The sequence below is a fragment of the Tetranychus urticae genome, chromosome 3 (assembly GCF_039701765.1).
Source record: "Tetranychus urticae isolate SD_2017Ah chromosome 3, NJAU_TeUrti_SD_1.0, whole genome shotgun sequence".
Taxonomy (NCBI): Eukaryota; Metazoa; Arthropoda; class Arachnida; order Trombidiformes; family Tetranychidae; genus Tetranychus; species Tetranychus urticae.
The window spans coordinates 6,473,119-6,492,023 of NC_142960.1; the positions used below are offsets into that span (position 1 = coordinate 6,473,119).

Below are 18,905 nucleotides of genomic sequence, written 5' to 3' on the forward strand. Positions count from 1 at the left end.
ACACATAATGCTTAAATGTGAAAGAAAGATAGAGAGAGAAAAGGAAATGTCGGAATATCGTGACTTTTTCATGAACCATGATGAAAATGATGAAAAAACTGTATTGTTCAATTGATAGGAACGCCGTCTTTCGGTTTGTTTTCATTTTAGGTGAAGGACAAGAAAAGGGCGTAGTCAATGTAAAACCAATACATTGAGATGTTAGTTGGATATCATTTAATTCATACATAGACTGTGTTTTTAAACAGTCATCTCTTTTTATTTCATGTGTTTTGTTGATATTAATCAAATTAAAAGTGTAAAGTAAGTAAATTTATATAATAATATAATATTGCTTTCTATCTTGATGCTTTGGATTGTTTTCATGTTTATAATTCATGTTTTTAATTGTTTTTGTTTTTAGGTTTCAACTGTTCTAGTTTTTCTCTGTCACCCTGCCTAGCCTTTTTTCTGGGTTTGGTATTGCATTTGTCTTCATCCTTTCATCATTTAATCATAATTGTTTACTATCCAGCTTAAGAACTAGGGCAATCTTAAAAACACCATGGATACCTCTACATCTAGTGTTACTACCAAAGAAATCAAAATATTGGAAACTGTTGAAGATATTCAGGAGAGAAGAGACCAAGTTCTTGGAAGATATCAAAGATTCAAGGAAGAAGCTAAAGAAAAGAGAAGTTTATTAGAAGATTCAAAGAGATTTCAATATTTCAAAAGAGATGCAGATGAACTTGAATCGTGGATATTGGAAAAATTACAAACTGCTTCAGATGAATCGTATAAAGATCCAACAAATTTACAGGCTAAAATTCAAAAACATCAAGCATTTGAGGCTGAAGTGACTGCTCATTCCGATGCTATTGTATCTCTCAGTGCTACCGGTGGTGAAATGATTAACCAGGGACATTTTGCTGCTGAAGTGATCACTCATCGTCTGGATGAACTTCACCGACTATGGGAACTTCTTCTTTCCAAGTTAACTGAAAAAGGACTAAAACTTCAACAAGCTCTTGTGCTTCAGCAATTCAATCGACAATGTGATGAAGTTATGTTCTGGATCAATGATAAAGAAGCATTTGTTACCTCTGATGAGATGGGACAAGACTTGGAACATGTTGAGGTGCTCCAAAGGAAATTTGATGAATTTCAAAAAGAAATGGCAAGCCAGGAATTTCGAGTGCAAGAAGTTTCAAAACAAGCAGATAAACTGGTTGGTGAAAACCATCCTGACCACGAAATTATCATTAGACGTAGAACCGAAGTCGAAGAAGCTTGGAAACGTTTGAAATACTTGACTTCAGTTCGTCAACAAAAACTTGCCGGTGCACAAGAGATTCAAATATTCAACAGAGATGCTGATGAAACTATTTCCTGGATTCTTGAAAAAGATCTAGTTATATCTTCTGATGACTATGGTAGAGATTTAGTAAGTGTTCAAGCTTTACAAAGAAAACACGAAGGAATTGAAAGAGACCTTGCAGCTTTGGAAGATAAGGTTCTCATTTTAGGTCAAGAAGCACATCGATTATGTGAACTTCATCCTGATCATAAAGACAAAATTCAAGCTAAGCATTCAGAAATCGTATCTAATTGGGAAAAGCTGAGAGCTAAAGCTGGTGAAAGAAAACGACGTCTCGACGAAAGTCACCTTCTCCATCAATTCTTGGCCGATTTCCGTGATCTAACTTCTTGGATCAATGATATGAAAGCAATCATCAATGCTGATGAACTTGCTAAAGATGTTGCTGGAGCTGAAGCTCTTCTTGAGCGTCATCAAGAACATAAAGGAGAGATCGATGCTCGAATGGATAGTTTCAATGCAGCTGATGATGCTGGTAAAATCCTTCTTGATCAAGGTATAGCTACTGATGAAGTTCGTGATAAATTGATTACTCTCTCTAATGAGAAGAACTCTCTTCTTGAATTATGGGAAAATAAGCGCATTTTGTATGAACAATGCATGGATTTGCAGTTATTTTATCGTGACACTGAACAAGCAGACACATGGATGGCTAAACAGGAAGCTTTCCTTGCTAATGAAGATCTAGGTGATTCTCTTGATTCTGTTGAAGCTTTGATCAAGAAACACGAAGACTTTGAAAAATCATTGGCAGCTCAAGAGGAAAAGATAAAAGCTTTAGATGAATTTGCTACAAAAGTAATCGAAGGTCAACATTATGCTGCTGAAGATGTTGCACATAGACGTGCAACTCTTCTTGAGAGACGTAATGCTCTCATCGAAAGATCTGAAGCTCGACGTTCTCTGTTGAATGATTCATACAAACTTCAACAATTTGAACGTGACTATGATGAAACTAAAGGCTGGATAATGGAAAAATTGAAAACTGCCTCAGATGAGAGCTATCTAGACTCAACTAATTTAACAGGCAAGCTCCAAAAACATGAAACATTTAGGCAAGAATTAACTGCCAATGAACCAAGAATTAGTGAACTCAACACAAGTGCACAAACCCTAATCCAAAATAATCATTATGCTGCTCCTAGAATCAGTGAAAGAGCCCAAGAAATCGGTGAATTATGGGCTAATCTTGTTGAAGCAACTGAACGAAAAGGCAGCAAACTTACTGAGGCAGCTGACCAACAATTATTTAACCATGGTGTTGAAGATGTTGAGCTTTGGTTAAATGAGGTTGAGGGACAACTTATGTCTGAAGATTATGGTAAAGATTTAACTTCCGTCCAAAATTTAATCAAGAAACATGCTCTACTTGAATCAGATGTTGCCTCACACCAAGAAAAAATTAATGATGTTATCGCCCAAGCTGATGAATTCATCGTTAACGGTCACTTTGATGCAGACAACATTAAAACTAAGCGTGACAATGTTGTTGAAAAGTATCGTTCATTAAAAAAACCCATGATAAATCGACGTAATCGATTGAAGGATGCTCTTCGTTTACAAAAACTTTTCCGTGATGTTGAAGATGAAGAAGCCTGGATAAGGGAGAAAGAACCAATTGCTGCATCAACCAATCGTGGTCGTGACTTGATTGGTGTTCAAAATTTAATTAAGAAACATCAAGCTGTCATGAATGAAATCAACAACCATGAACACCGTATCCGAACCGTTTGCTCTAACGGAGAAGAAATGGTTAATGAAGGTCATTTTGCATCCGATGAGATACAAAAAAGACTCTTCTCGTTAAATGATAAATGGCAAAGTTTGAAAGAAAAAGCAAACAAGAGAAACCAAGATTTAGATGATTCTCTTCAAGCACATCAGTACTTTGCGGATGCAAATGAAGCAGAATCATGGATGAAAGAGAAAGAACCCATTGTTGGTAGTCAAGATACTGGTAAAGATGAAGATTCAACTGAAGCTCTTCTCAAAAAACATGAAGCACTCATGGCAGACCTTGAAGCCTTTAGAAATACGATATCATCCCTACGTGATCAAGCAGCTGCTTGTAAACAACAGGAAACTCCAATTGTTGATCAAACTGGAAAGGAATGTGTTATGGCTCTTTATGATTACACGGAAAAATCACCTAGAGAAGTTTCAATGAAAAAAGGAGATGTTCTTACTTTACTTAATTCCAATAATAAAGACTGGTGGAAAGTAGAAGTTAATGATAGGCAAGGTTTTGTTCCTGCAGCCTATGTTAAGAAAATTGAAGCCGGTCTCTCTGCTAGTCAACAGCATCTTGCTGAACAAAATTCAATTTCAGCTCGAGCAGCTCAAATTGATAAACAATATGAAAATCTATTGGAGCTTGGACATGATCGAGCAGATCGCCTTCAAGAATCCTGTAAAGCTTATCAAGTAGTCAGAGAAGCTACAGAATTGGCTCAATGGATCCGTGACAAAGAGCAACACGCCCAAGTTCAAACTGTGGGTGATGATTTGGAGGAGGTTGAAATTCATCAGAAAAAGTTTGATGATTTCCAGTCTGAATTAAAATCCAATGAAGCTCGTCTTAGAGAAATGAATGAAGTGGCAACCAAGCTTGCTAACCTTGGTCAAACTGAAGCTGCTGTCAAAATAAATCAACAAATTGATGAGTTGAACACTAAATGGGTTAATCTTCAACAAGCTGCTGAAAAAAGAGCAGAACAACTTGGATCAGCCCATGAAGTTCAACGATTCCATCGGGACATTGAAGAAACCAAAGATTGGATTCGCGAGAAAGATGAAGCATTAAACAATAATGATTATGGTAAGGATTTAAGATCCGTTCAAACTTTACAAAGAAAGCACGAAGGTTTGGAAAGAGATCTCGCTGCTTTGGGTGACAAGATTAGATCACTCGATGAAATTGCCCAAAGATTGATGAAAACTCATCCAGAAACTGCCGAGCAAACTTATCAAAAGCAAATTGAAATAAATCAAGAATGGGACCAATTAATTGCTAAGGCTACTGCTCGTCGTGAGAAACTTGACGATTCCTATGAACTTCAACGATTCTTGGCTGACTATCGTGACCTCATGTCATGGATAGTTTCAATGAAAGCTCTAGTCTCTTCTGATGAACTTGCAAATGATGTTACCGGTGCCGAGGCTCTTCTTGAAAGACATCAGGTAAGCTTTTTTTTCTGAATTTTAAATCTGGATAATTAATCTTGCATTATCAACGTACATAAATAACTCTTAAAGTTTCATGTCTCATGAATTTACAAAATTTACAATTCACAGGAACATGAGTCAGTCTTTTTAGTATACAGACTTCATTCTTAAATTGCCACTCCCTGTTCCTACTCAACTTGTGATTTGCAATTATGAAGTTATCTTTCTATAGTTCAGCCTTCAATAACTCATGAAATTTTAAATAGCATTGGTAATCAAATTAAATTATGATATGCTCAGCTAACACTAGAACAAATTATTAAATCAATTTATAAAATTTTCAAATATTGACCTAAAAATATTTGCTTGTTTTTTTGTTCTTTATCATTAGCAATAGTCTGAATGAAGACCTAAATAGGCACAACTTTGAATTTTTGTCTATTTTGTTCATTTTCTCTAAATATCATTGTATTGTTATTTTTCACTAGGAACATCGAACTGAAATCGATGCTCGAGCTTCAACTTTCCAGACATTTGAAATGTTTGGACACCACCTATTGGAAAGGGGTCATTATGCCTCTGATGAGATCGCTGATAAAATCAGAGAAATCGCCCAAGCAAGAGAAGATCTCGAAAAGGCTTGGATTGCTAGACGAGTCAGACTTGATCAATGTTTGGAACTTCAATTATTCTATCGTGACTGTGAACAAGCTGAAAATTGGATGGCTTCTCGAGAAGCTTTCCTTGCCTCCGATGATATGGGAGGAGATAATGTTGAAGTTTTGATCAAGAAGCATGAAGACTTTGATAAAGCAATCAGTGCACAAGAGGAAAAGATTGCCCAATTAACATCATTAGCTGACCAATTGATTGCTCATGATCATTATGCATCACAACCAATCAAGGATAAAAAAGATCAAGTCTTGGATAGATGGCAAAATCTTAAAGAAGCATTGATCGAGAAACGTTCTAAGCTTGGTGAATCACAGACTTTACAACAATTTTCACGAGATGCTGATGAAATTGAGAACTGGATTTCAGAAAAATTGCAAATGGCTCAAGATGAGAGCTATAAAGATCCAGCTAACATTCAGTCTAAACATCAAAAACATCAAGCATTTGAAGCAGAACTTAATGCTAATAAAGACAGAATTACAGCAATCATTGGCATGGGTGAAAAGTTGATTGATCAACATCAATGTGCTGGATCTGAAGATGCTGTTCAAAATAGGTTAACCTCAATTAGAGAGCAATGGCAACACCTAACAACCAAGACAACCGAGAAATCATTGAAACTTAAGGATGCTAACAAACAGAGAACCTTCAATGCTGCTGTGAAAGATTTAGATTTCTGGTTAGATGAGATCGAAGGTTTATTGAAAACTGAAGATGCTGGTAAAGATTTGACTTCAGTTGAAAATCTTATTAAAAAACATGATCTTCTAGAAGTCGATATTGCCGCTCGTGATGACCGAATTAAAGATCTTGATCATTTGGCTGACAGTCTTATTGAATCAGGACAATTTGATCCAGCAGTTATTCAAGAGAAACGATCCTCAATTAAAGAGAGATATGACCGAATAAAGGCTTTAACCGAACATCGTCGACAACGATTGAATGAAGCAAACACTTTGCAACACTTCTTCAGAGATATTTCAGATGAAGAATCGTGGATAAAGGATAAAAAGTTGCTGATCAGTTCAGGTGATTTTGGGCGAGATTTGACTGGAGTTCTTAATCTTCGCAAGAAACATCGACGTTTCGAGACTGAGCTTGCTACTCACGAGCCTTCCATCCAAGCTGTCCAAGATGCTGGTCAAAAACTCATGGTTGAATCTAATTTGGGAATTCAAGAGATTGAATCCAGACTTCAAGCTTTGGAAAACAATTGGCAAGAATTGAAAAAATTATCTGGTGTTCGAGGAAATAAACTTGAAGAAAGTCTCGTTTTCCAACAGTTCTTAGCTAAAGTTGAAGAGGAAGAAGCTTGGATTTCTGAGAAACAGAAGCTTATTGCTGTTGAAGATTACGGTGATACTATGGCAGGTGTACAAGGATTAATTAAAAAACACGATGCATTTGAAGCAGATTTTACTGTTCATCGAGAAAGATGTGCTGACATTATATCTGCTGGACAACAACTGATTGCTGAAGGTAACCACCATTCAGATACTATCGACCAACGATTGAAAGCACTTCAATCGCGTTTAGATTATCTGCAAGAAAGTGCCCGTAAAAGAGCTGGTAAATTGAATGACAATGCAGCTTACCTTGAATTCATGTGGAAGGCTGATGTTGTTGAAAATTGGATTACTGATAAAGAAGTTCAAGTGAGCAGTAAAGATTATGGACGTGATCTTTCATCCGTTCAAACCTTGTTGACTAAACAAGAAGCCTTTGATACTGGATTGGTTGCTTTTGAGCAAGAAGGTATTCTTTCAATTACTCAATTAAAAGACCAATTGATAGCCAATAATCATGTTCAAAGTGAGGCTATCTTGAAGCGTCATGGAGATGTAATGAACCGTTGGAATGAACTTTTGGCTGCCTCTCAAGCAAGAAAGCAAAAACTTCTTCATATGCAAGAACAGTTTAAGATGATTGAAGATTCATTCCTTACCTTTGCTAAGAAAGCTTCTGCATTCAACTCTTGGTTTGAAAATGCTGAAGAAGATCTTACAGACCCTGTTAGGTGTAATTCAATTGAAGAGATTCGAGCTTTAAGGGAAGCTCATCAACAATTCCAAGCTTCTTTAACATCAGCTCAAACTGATTTCCAACAACTTGCTGAGCTTGATAGTCAAATTAAATCTTTCAACGTTGGTTCCAATCCTTATACTTGGTTCACTATGGAAGCACTTGAGGATACATGGAGAAATCTGGAAAAGATTATCCAAGATCGAGATGCTGAGCTTCACAAGGAATCTCTTCGCCAAGAAGAGAATGACCGTTTGAGAAAGGAGTTTGCTAAACACGCCAATAATTTCCACCAGTGGCTCGCAGATACAAGGTAAATATTTAAAATTACTTGTTTCAATCAATTTATTTACCTTTTATATTTAAATTTTCAACATTTTTCTAATTTTCCTTTTTTTCGTTGTTAATTTTTTAACTCAGAATGTGGCTACTTGACGGTTCAGCAATGAGAGAAGGAACAGGATCTCTTGAAGCTCAACTAGAAGCAACTCGAAGCAAGGCAACCGATATCAAGCTGAAGAGGGATGACTTGAGACAGATCGAAAAATTGGGAGCAACACTTGAAGAGCATCTTATTTTGGACAATAGGTACACTGAACACAGTACTGTTGGATTGGCCCAACAATGGGATCAACTGGATCAACTTTGTATGAGAATGCAACACAACTTGGAGCAACAAATTCAAGCAAGAAACCAATCAGGTGTCTCTGAAGAATCTCTCCGTGAGTTCAGTATGATGTTCAAACACTTTGACAAAGATAAGACTGGTAAACTTAACCACCAAGACTTTAAAAATTGTTTACGAGCTCTTGGTTATGACCTGAAGATGGTTGAAGAAGGTGAATACAATCCTGAATTTGAAGAAATCTTGAACCAAGTTGACCCCAATAGAGATGGATTTGTTACTTTACAAGAATATATGGCATTTATGATCTCTCGTGAAACTGAAAACGTTTCCAATCGTGAAGACTTTGAAAATGCCTTCCGAGCTATTGCAGAGGAAAAGCCTTATGTTACCCCTGAAGAGTTGTATTCTGTAAGTTTATTTTTTCTGATGTTCTAATTGGTTTCATTTCTAAATCATTTTTTCCTTTTCTTTTCTCTTCTCCTTACAGAATCTCACCAAAGATATGGCAGATTATTGTTTACGTCGTATGAAACGATATGTTGACCCAAAATCTGGACGAGAAATTACTAATGCTTATGACTACGTTGATCTTACGCAAACTTTATTCCAGAATTAGTATTTCTGCTTACCTTTTTGCGCTTCTTTATCTCATTGAAAAAAAGCTCTCTTTCTCATAAAAAATTATGTAAACACACAAAAAATCACTTTTTCCTTCTCTTCTCTTCTCTATTCTTTATAAGAGATTTACCCTCCAACGCCACAGCCATTGACTATTAATTCTATTATAATTCTAATTATTGACATGATTATTATTTACATCAAATATATTTACGCTAAAACCAAATCTGTTCATTGTTTTCATTTCACGATTTGAACATTAGATTATGATCATGTAACAGGTTGAATATTTTTCCTCGGCATATTGAGCTTCACACATCCCCAAGAACTTCTCAAGAACGAGTTTGGACAAATGGAGACAGCTTCTGTCTTTTCTAACAAATCCGAGGCCATTTTACGAAACCATTTAAAATAAAGTAAACATTAGCTCTGAGTAGTTCGTTATTTACTCATAGAGTGACGCATCGCTTTCGACCTTAGCATGTTTGGTTCACGAAATTAAATCTACATTTGGTATTTAATTAATCAGAAAAGTTCAATCTTTTATTTTCTAATTTGATTCCTTTTAAAATCCTTGTTAAAAACGTTGTTTTCACAATTACATTCATTCCCAGTATTTCTTAGAGATCCTTATATTTAATGCAAATCCTATCACAAAAGTAGATGAGCCTGCATCATTAGAATTGTTATAGAAACTTAGAATTATGTGATGATATAAGCTTAGTGAAGTTAATTTTTATGATTGTAATAAAAAGAGTTGAGCGGAAATTTTTGATTATAAAATTTAATTCAAAAAAATTCTGCATTCATCAATTCTTCGAGCTTTAGCCTGTTTTTTCTTGTTATCAATGAAAGTTACAATGAAGTGATGGTTTTCAGTTAATTTTGGGAACAATGAAAGAGTTTTTTGATCAATTTCAAGAACTGTCCATTGTCCTGACATCACAAACTCTGTAGTCAATGGAATGCCAAATAAAAGGAGATATTTCATGGTTCTGATGAATTTTTCCGTTTCTGCCATTAATTTCGAATAATCCATTTCCTCCAGAAAAGCTGGACAACTAATTTTAGGACAACGTTGTTCAAACAAATCGTAATCTTTAGATTCTACTTCGAAACCTCTTTTTAGGTCATTACAGACAGATTTACACAAACCGTTTTCGCCGAATCGTTGGTATGCAACAAGTATCTTGGCTTGTTCCAAGGTCAGTTTGCGAGGGTAAAAATCAACTGAAAGAGGATCAACTCTGATAGATTTAATAATGTTTGATGTAACATTATCCAAGTCCTTCTCTATCAATGTCAACATGACGACGTCGTTCTTATCAAATGATGATTTCGATGAACCACAACATTTTTCCAGTTCCATACTCACATTTTTGGTTAATTCGGTGTTTTCATGATACAAACTTGCTTCACTTGGAAAAGTGCGAATCACCACATCCTCTTCCACAAGGGCCGAGCCAACTATATGTGCAATTCTAAGAGGCTTGAAAAAATCCGGTGTAATGGCCGCTAAATGGGAACAATTTTTACATCTTTTATTGTTTAAAAGTATCTAGAAGGTTAATGTCACATTACTTGTGTACATCAAAGCAATGGCATCTTTGAAGTCACTCAACTGATCTCTTTTCACCATTTTCATGAAAAGTTAACGGAAGCCGAGGTTGGACTGAGACAGTCTTTAGTCTTATTTCTTTATGTTATGAGTCTTGTTACTTACAAGTTGTAACATTAACCTCATGGATACAGAATTAACTACTGTAACTTTATTGATAACATTTTCCATTTTTTCAAACTTGAGGCTGATTCGGCTCAAGGTGTAAGGTTATTTGGATGGAATATTTAAATATCAGATAGACTTACCATAATCCACACTGAAAATTCGAAAATTATTTTCATAAGAACCAGGTTTTATCTCCTTTATGACCATCAACGAAGAAAATGGAAACAATAGAAAAAAACAAAACAAAATTTGAAAATCCATTGAATTTGATTGAATTAGGAGTTGAATAAGAGCTGAATCGTCAACTAATGCTTACTTGCTATTAGCTAATGATCATAAAATGAAATTTTTACATTTATTTTCCGATATTTCCTTCTTTTTGCATTGAGTGTTTCAATGGACTTAAATAACCGGTCAAGTTACTTGTAACTTATGATCTTCATATTTATTTCCCACCAACCATTTTGGGATTAGATATTATAAGACTTTTGTGTGTTGGCATTTCATCCAAAACTGGGTTCAATAAACTTATTTTGTTTATTTGTTTTTTGTTTCAAACTCTGTAACTTCAAATCGTAAGTGCCAATGGAGTCAAAATTTTATTTTATTCAATTTATAGTTTTGTCTTTGATTCATTTAATATCAAGTCAATGTGAAAATAATATGGATGAACCTGGTACATCTCATGTTAATTATTATATGAATATCAAAACCTTTGTTGACTTACAATCTATGAATCGTGAAGACACAGTGCAAGACCAACCATGGGGACTATGGAGGAATGATAGTATCTTTCAAGATGCAGGCTGTCCATTGTGTAAAGTGCGATTCGATTCCAATGACAATATTTATCTCTATTTATTCAAGAATAAAACAAGCACTTTGCATGGACCAATAAGGATCGATTCGAAACACATTGACCTAGACATTAAATTCAATCTAACCGAAGAGGCCAGAGCTAAGTACTCAGACAACATTTTTTACATGGAGTTTGAACTCAACCTTATACAAGCTGCTCGTTGTCTTTTGATGAATGCGGCTTATAAACTCAATGAGGATGTCGTTCGAATACCGAAATTGAATATAAATCTTGAGCTGGATCCTGAAACTGCTTCACTTTTCCCAGCAATCGAAAAAGATGATTACTTCATAATCAATATTGTAAATTTTGTCGATAGAATCAAAACTAACCCTGAGAAAACTACAAAGTTAGATAGTCCAGCTGTCGGAATTGTTTTTCAGTACCCAGGTCCAATCAACTGGGTTGTAGCCTCCCATTTAATTTCAAATTATACAATTGTATCACCAACACACAACGAAGTTTAAAATAAAATTAAAATTCGATTAGTTACATTAAAGATAGTTCTAATAGATCAATATACCTTCTAATTTTATTTAAAACAGAGTGGCTCAATTTTCAGCCAAACCGATCGCATTCTGTGATTGTATAAGTTAGCGGAAACTTATTGCCGATAAAAATTGTTAGTTCACATCATGGATTGAATACTTGCAACAATTTATCAACAGTTTTCTTCATTTTGATCATTGGATTTAAAACTTTGAACCTCGATATTTTGAGAATGGCATCACCTACAACCATCATTCTTTCACAAAACATAAGATTTCATTATGGGCTATTTCAATAAATGACTGAATACCGAATAAAATCCCAGGCTCATTCAATAATGAAAACCCTTCTAACGCATAAGATTCATCGTCTTCACATACATTATTGTCGTACTACAATAAATAGTATTATAAATGGTCTACAATATCTTTAACTATACTTTAACCAACTCAAAGTATTTACGCTTGTTGTTTCACTTTTACTTGGGCTGGCTTTAGGTCTGATTTTTGATTTACTCAGCTGCTTGATAATATCAGGTAAATAAGCACAGCAGCACCAATTTGGATTACTTTCCGAATTATTCTTTGATCCCTTTTTGTCTTTTGAATTCTGCTTATTTCGTTGGAATTAGTAACATAGTTTGATTTGACCGATTAGTGGAAAAAACTTACCTCATGAATCCAGAAGTTCTAGAGGATTGGATAACGTAAGTTAGACATGGAAGAAACATTATTGATAACAGTAGAAGGATAAGATCAAATGCCAAAGCATTACTTGGAGCATATTTGGTGTAAACAATTGTAAATAGATGAAACTGCATCATTAGAATTGTTGAGAAAAACATGAAATTATATGATAATATAAGCTTAGTGAAGTTAATTTTAATAAAAAAATTTGAGCGGCAAAGTATTGAGTATAATATTTAATTCAAAATAATTCTGCATTCATCAATTTTTCGAGCTTTAGTCTGTTTTTTCTTGTTATCAATAAAAGTGACAATAAAGTAATGTTTTTCAGTTAATTTTGGAAATAATGAAGCAGTTTTGTTATCAATTTCAAGAACTGTCCATTGTCCTGCAATCCAAAACTCTGTAGGCAATGGAATGACTAATAAAAGGAGATATTTCATGGTTCTGATGAATTTTTCCATTTCTGCCATTAATTTCGGATAATCCGTTTCCTCCAGAAAAGCTGGACAACTAATTTTCGGGCATCTTTGTGTAAACTCTCTGTAACTTATATCATCTACTTCGAAACCGCTGTTTAGATCATTGCAGACAGATTTACAAAATGGTTTGTCTGGACTGTATCGAAAAAATTCAACATATTCCTTGACTTGTTCCATGGGCAGTTTATGAGGATAAAAATCAACTGAAAGAGGATCAACTCTGATAGATTTAATAATGTTTGATGTAACATTATCAATATCCTTCTCTATCAATGTCAACATGACGACGTCTGTCTTATCAAATGATGATTTCGATAAACCATAACAGCTTTCCAGTTCCATGCTCATTTTCTTGGTTAATTCGGTATTTTCACGATACAAACTTGCTTCACTTGGAAAAGTGCGAATCACCACATCCTCTTCCAAAAGTTTTGAGCCAATTATACTTGGATATCTATAGTAAGTAGCATTGCTCCAGAAGCATCGCGGTGGAGTGACCGCTAGAAGGGAACAATTTTTACATCTTTTATTGTTTAAATGTGAAATGGGAGCACAAGAGTAACATTTAGCTACCTGAGTGTGGTGATTATTACCATAAAGATATTGATAAGATGAAGATAAAGATTAAAATGGGCAATGATGTGAAAATGTATCATATTTATCAAAATTTTCATCGTCATAATCACCACAATCAGTGTTACTCTTTTGTCCCATAAGGAGGATGTCAAAATGAATTTAGAAAATTGCCCAAACTCAGATCACTTTCATAATTTACTAAATTCTAACTTTAAATCATGAAGTTTTTGCGTTCCTCTATCCTCAAATCTCTTGAACGGTAACTTTGACCGAGAAATGATTTGTATTATTGAAATCAGCAAACAAAAAATACATAATAAAAAATTATTGTAAAAGTGATCGGAAAATAGGAAACTTTTGACATCCTCATTTCACATTGATAACATTTACTTATTTTTCAAACTTGTTCATTAGGTTCAAGGTATAAGATTATTTGGATGAAATATTTAAATATCAGATAGACTTACCATGAAATAGTCTAATGAAATTTCTAAATTTATTCTCATCAGAACCAGATTTTATCTCCTTTATGAGCATCAACGAAGAAAATGGAAACAATAGAAAAAAACAAAACAAAATTTGAAAATCCATTGAATTTGATTGAATTAGGAGTTGAATAAGAGCTGAATAGTCAACTAATGCTTACTTGCTATTAGCTAATGAACATAAAATGAAATTTTTACATTTATATTCCGATATTTCCTTCTTTTTGCATTGAGTGTTTCAATAAACTTAAATAACCGGTCAAGTTACTTGTAACTTATCACCAGATCCTCTCGATTATCAGATTATTTCCCAAAAACCATTTTGGCTAAAATATGGAGACTTTTATGTGTTGGCCTTTTATCCCGGACTTGGGCTCAATAAACACAAATTGTATTTTGTTTATTTGTTTTTTGTTTCAAACTCTGTAACTTGAAATCGTAAGTGCCAATGGAGTCAAAATTTTGTTTTATTCAATTTATCGTTTTGTCTTTGATTCATTTAATATCGAGTCAATGTGAAAATATAATGGATGAACCTGCTACATCTTATGTCAATTATTATATGAATATCAAAACCAGTGTTGACTTACAATCTATGAATCGTGAAGACACAGTGAAAGACCAACCATGGGGACTATGGAGGAATGATAGTATCATTCGTCATCGATTCTGTGAATTGTGCAAAGTGCGATTCGATTCCAATGACAATATTTATCTCTATTTATTCAAGAATGAAACAAGCACTTTGCATGGACCAATAAGGATCGATTCGAAACACATTGATCTAGACATGAAATTCAATCTAACCAAAGAGGCCAGAGATAAGTACTCAGACAAGGAGTTTCAACTCAACCTTATAAGAGCTGCTCGTTGTCTTTTGATGAATGGGGCTTATAAACTCTCTGAGGAAGGCTCTTTAATACCGCAATTGGCTATAAATCTTGAGCTGGATCCTGAAACTGCTTCACTTTTCCCGACAATCGAAAAAGATGATTACTTTATAATTAATATTGTAAATTTTGTCGATAGAATCTCAATTTACCCTGAGAAAACTACAAATTTAGAAGCCTCAAGTGAATTAGATGACGGAACATTTGTTCTGTACCCAGGTCCAATCAACTGGGTTGTGGCCTCCCATTTAATTTCAAATTATACAATTTTATCAACAACACACAACGAAGTTTAAAATAAAATTAAAATACGATTAGTTACATTAAAGATAGTTCTAATAGTTCAATATACCTTCTAATTTTATTTAAAACAGAGTGGCTCGATTTTCAGCCAAACCGATTGACAATTAAACTTGATCTGCTTTACAGAAAACAGAAAATGTCATTTATCAAGATAATTTATTTTCTGGTTGACCATCGAAAGTTAGATTGTTGAAATGAGTTTCGTGAAAAATCTGCTTTCATAGCTGAAGAAAAGACGATCGAGTTTTCAACTTCAAAATCGATTTTCTCGAAAAATATTGATGAGATAAATCTTTGAATCGCACGAATGGACTCAGTTTTTATGTCTCTACAAACCATCAAAGTCTGCATTTGAAAGAAATTTATTTTTACCGGTTTTTGACCATTCGTTTCAATTTGTGAATAAATGTGACAATTGTGTTGAATGTGTTTTTAGTAACGACAGAAAATTCATTCGGTTATTCTTCTGATAATCAACTCAATTTAATCTGAAACCTTCATTTTAACCAAACAAATAAATTAATTTCATTAAAATTGTCATTTTTAAATTTCGCAAACTAATTTTGTCAAATGTTGATTGGTTGAAAGGATTGTTGTGTTTCAATATTTTTCGCGGGGCTCTTGTACTGATTTGTATAATCCAACAAAATGAAAACACAGTCACTTCAACTATTGTTGATTTTGGCTTGTCAACCTCAACTCCAATTTAATACTGTCGAGTACTCGAGTAGTCGGTGTAAAATAGAGTTATAATGTCCACGAATATTGGTCAACAAAGTAAATCTAGTTTCTCATGTGGTCTAGTTACTCAGCGAGACTCTCGCGATTTGACTGCTATTATAATTGTTCTAGTCTCGGATGCTCTTGCCTTTGGTGTAAGTTAAATCGACCAAAAACTGGTCAATTAATACATTTCTCATAAAAGGTTAATTAAATTCTTTTCTCTAACAATTAGATAATGATGATTGTCACTAAACTATTGACTAATAGTGCCGTTAAAAAGTACAAAAAAGGGATCAAACGAAATGAAAGGTAAGTTTAGTTGCTTTATGCTTACTCTATATTCAATGAATCTCTTTTCTTATTTATTTTGTTCAATGCAAATATTATTAGTTGGATAGTATTTACATTTTGTGAAAGACCAAGAATAATTCAACATAATATAGTTCCAATGTCCACAATTCATCACTCACATCCATTGGGCTCAGTAAGTCCTCATTACTCATTTGGTGGCCATACATCACCTGAACCGTCGCTTCACAGTGCTGAAGCAACATTAGCAAATGAAATCAAATCCACGGATAAATCAAAATCTGTAGCATTCAATGAAGTTGAAATTGTAGATTGTTTACATGTAAGTATCGCTTCATCAATGACCCTTTTTTAATCGCAAAATTCATCACTTAATTATCTTAATTTGAGACAGGGTCGTGCAAGTTCCGAGTCGGATAAAAAAGAAACTCATCTAGGAGGATTTTTTTCAATCTCAGATGAAGCCATTCTCGAGAGACGTGGCGTCGACGCTTTGAATTATCTCTTATTTTTGCGACATCTCATCTTTTTTCTGGCCATCATATCGGTACTTTGTATTTTCATCATTTTACCTATCAATTTAATGGGAAATTATGTTAGAGGTAAAAGTTTATTTTCTCGATTAACCATTGAAAATGTTCCACCTGGCTCTGAATATCTTTGGACTCATATTGCTGTGGCTAATCTATTTTTACCTATTGGGATATTTTTTTTACTCCACAATCACGCATCAACCAGATTGAACAAGGATCGATTTGCTACGAGGACCTTATTTATTCGTAAAACTGTCAACAAAAAAGGTGCTTTAGCCAGAGAGGATATTGCTGCTTTAATCCAAGAAATAACTACAAATGAACTAGTTATCGAAGGAATTCAGTTTGTCTATGACGTTCGTGGTATGAAACAGTTCAAAGATGATTTTGTGCTCTATTTCAACGCTGAAAAATTCTGTCTCGACTACTTGGATGAATATGATGAATCTTTCGAGTTGAGACCTTACAGATACGGCCAATGGCTAGGCTTACTGGGTTTAGGTTTATTTTTCCCCAAAACATTTGGTTTGACTTATTATCGAACCAAAAAATGGGAAGCTGTCAGAAACTTGCTCCGCGAATACACCAAAACAATGGGAAATGCACAAGGTAAATATGATTTTCATCGATAGATAATCCATTTATTATGTCATGTTTTCACAATTTACTTTTTCATTCCAGGAGCTTTTTTCATCACTTTTCGAACTGAATCCATGGCTCGTAGTGTTTACCAACAAATTAACACAACCTCATGCATTCTTCAATACTTTCCAAATAATTCATTTTGTAATTCTCAGGAACGCAATGAGGCTGAATCATGGCAAGCATCATTTGCTCCTGATCCAACCGACATAAACTGGGATGCCTTGGTTATCAATAAAAAAGGAATGTGGTTCCGAACTTTTGGAGTTAACTTTTTACTTTTCATCATCTTCTTCTTCTGCACCACACCATCATTCATTTTACCATACATTTCCAATTTTCCTGCCAATTCTGCCTTCTTTGAGCTCCAGAAAAAGTATGAACATGAATTGAAACCCATTTCATTTCTAGCTCAATTCTTGAAACCTTTGGTTCTTCTACTCGTGGCCTCTATATTGCCTAGTGTTGTCTATTATTTTTCATCTCTTGTTCCTGATCCACTGAAATCTGAACAGACACATGGAGTCATGTGGAGAGTTTATTGTTTTATGATTCTTATGATTATAATAATCCCTTCACTTGGACAATCTAGGTAAAGCTATCATATAAAAATTTATTCATGTAAATCTAATCATAATTTTATCTTTTTTTTGAATAGTTTCCACGAAGTTGTTCGAAGTATTGTGAGTAAACAAACCTTCCAATGGTATTGTATATTCCATTCATATGAATATTCATTTTTTGTTATATACGTTATTCAATCAGCTTTTATTGGAAATGGACTGGAATTATTGAAAATATCAAGAATATTCACTTACTTTTATCATTTGATTTTTAAAATATCAAATGATGCTGAGCGTGATCATGTAATCAACCAAATTGATCTTGAGTTTAATCTAGGATTGAAATATTCTCGATCGCTTTTCATGTTGACCATGATATTGCTATACAGTATATCATGTCCCATAATAACAATCTGCGGTAATTTATTTCGATTCAATTACTTTAATCAAATTTATTTATTCATTATTCTTCTTGTTTCCTCCTATTTTTAGGCCTAATATTTATCATCATTAAATATTTCGTGGATCGTCATATTCTTTATCATTCTGCATATCCAAGCCAAGTTTCAAATAAAACTTACCGAAAGATTAATTTCATGTTTTTCTCAACAATTTTAATGATGCAGTTTCATCTATTTACAATTGTTTACACCAAATATGCTCCAAGTAATGCTTTGGCATTTGATCTTATCCTTCTACTGTTATCAATAATGTTTCTTCCATGTCTAACTTACGTTATCCAATCCTCTAGAACCTCTGAATTCATGAGAGTAAGTTTTTCACCATTATCATATTTCCACTAATCGATCAAATCAAACTATTTTTACTAATTTTCCTAATTTTTTTCTATGAAATAACCAGAATTCAAAAGGCAAAAAAGGATCAAAGAATAATTCGGAAAGTAATCCAAATTGGTGCTGCTGTGCTTATTTACCTGATATTATCAAGCAGATGGGTAAATCAAAAATCAGACCTAAAGCCAGCCCAAGTAAAAGTGAAACAACAAGCGTAGATACTTTGAGTTGATGAAAGTATATTTTATACTAAATACAACTAATTAACGTGTAATGTATAAAATATGAACTATTTCGTGAAAAATTTAAACTATGACCAAATGGATGTTAATCATGTTGAAATTCACCTAAAAATAAAAAGCTTTTATTCCAATGAA

At 34.0% G+C, this 18,905-nt stretch overlaps 3 protein-coding genes across 6 annotated transcripts; 2 read left to right on the forward strand and 1 right to left on the reverse strand.

The window, feature by feature from the left end:
- The first annotated feature begins 218 nt into the window (after nt 1-218).
- On the forward strand, nt 219-8,694 carry alpha-Spec (alpha spectrin). Its single transcript, XM_015939299.3, has 5 exons — nt 219-303; nt 404-4,540; nt 5,014-7,535; nt 7,643-8,258; nt 8,338-8,694. The coding sequence occupies exons 2-5, from the start codon at nt 545-547 to the stop codon at nt 8,464-8,466; spliced, it is 7,263 nt and encodes a 2,420-aa protein (XP_015794785.2). The 5' UTR covers nt 219-303; nt 404-544; the 3' UTR covers nt 8,467-8,694.
- Nucleotides 8,695-12,458: 3,764 nt separating this feature from the next.
- On the reverse strand, nt 12,459-13,983 carry LOC107370799 (uncharacterized). Its single transcript, XM_015938754.3, has 2 exons — nt 13,754-13,983; nt 12,459-13,210 (listed from the first exon to the last, which is right to left on the reverse strand). The coding sequence occupies exons 1-2, from the start codon at nt 13,875-13,877 to the stop codon at nt 12,465-12,467; spliced, it is 870 nt and encodes a 289-aa protein (XP_015794240.2). The 5' UTR covers nt 13,878-13,983; the 3' UTR covers nt 12,459-12,464.
- Nucleotides 13,984-15,576: 1,593 nt separating this feature from the next.
- On the forward strand, nt 15,577-18,905 carry LOC107371662 (mechanosensitive cation channel TMEM63A). Of its 4 annotated transcripts, XR_016199537.1 has the most exons (9): nt 15,577-15,839; nt 15,920-15,996; nt 16,078-16,318; nt 16,391-17,138; nt 17,211-17,763; nt 17,830-17,854; nt 17,937-18,152; nt 18,227-18,504; nt 18,596-18,905. XR_016199537.1 is itself a non-coding variant. In XM_015939806.3 (8 exons), the coding sequence occupies exons 1-8, from the start codon at nt 15,717-15,719 to the stop codon at nt 18,758-18,760; spliced, it is 2,508 nt and encodes an 835-aa protein (XP_015795292.2). In that variant the 5' UTR covers nt 15,577-15,716; the 3' UTR covers nt 18,761-18,905. The 4 variants fall into 4 exon arrangements, 2 of the variants coding, with proteins under 2 accessions (XP_015795292.2, XP_089124814.1); XR_016199536.1 differs by lacking the exon at nt 17,937-18,152 and having other exon boundaries at nt 17,830-17,877; XM_015939806.3 differs by having other exon boundaries at nt 17,830-18,152.

Bases quoted from the DNA above. Each gene is read 5' to 3' on its own strand.
- alpha-Spec (XM_015939299.3), top strand. From the start codon at position 545: ATGGATACCTCTACATCTAGTGTTACTACCAAAGAAATCAAAATATTG. The intron at 4,541-5,013 runs GTAAGCTTTTTT...ATTTTTCACTAG, and splicing joins CTCTTCTTGAAAGACATCAG to GAACATCGAACTGAAATCGA. The intron at 8,259-8,337 runs GTAAGTTTATTT...TTCTCCTTACAG, and splicing joins CCCCTGAAGAGTTGTATTCT to AATCTCACCAAAGATATGGC.
- LOC107370799 (XM_015938754.3), bottom strand. From the start codon at position 13,877: ATGGATTTTCAAATTTTGTTTTGTTTTTTTCTATTGTTTCCATTTTCT. The intron at 13,211-13,753 runs GTAAGTCTATCT...GTTCCCTTCTAG, and splicing joins TTTCATTAGACTATTTCATG to CGGTCACTCCACCGCGATGC.
- LOC107371662 (XM_015939806.3), top strand. From the start codon at position 15,717: ATGTCCACGAATATTGGTCAACAAAGTAAATCTAGTTTCTCATGTGGT. The intron at 15,840-15,919 runs GTAAGTTAAATC...TCTAACAATTAG, and splicing joins CGGATGCTCTTGCCTTTGGT to ATAATGATGATTGTCACTAA. The intron at 17,139-17,210 runs GTAAATATGATT...TTTTCATTCCAG, and splicing joins AACAATGGGAAATGCACAAG to GAGCTTTTTTCATCACTTTT.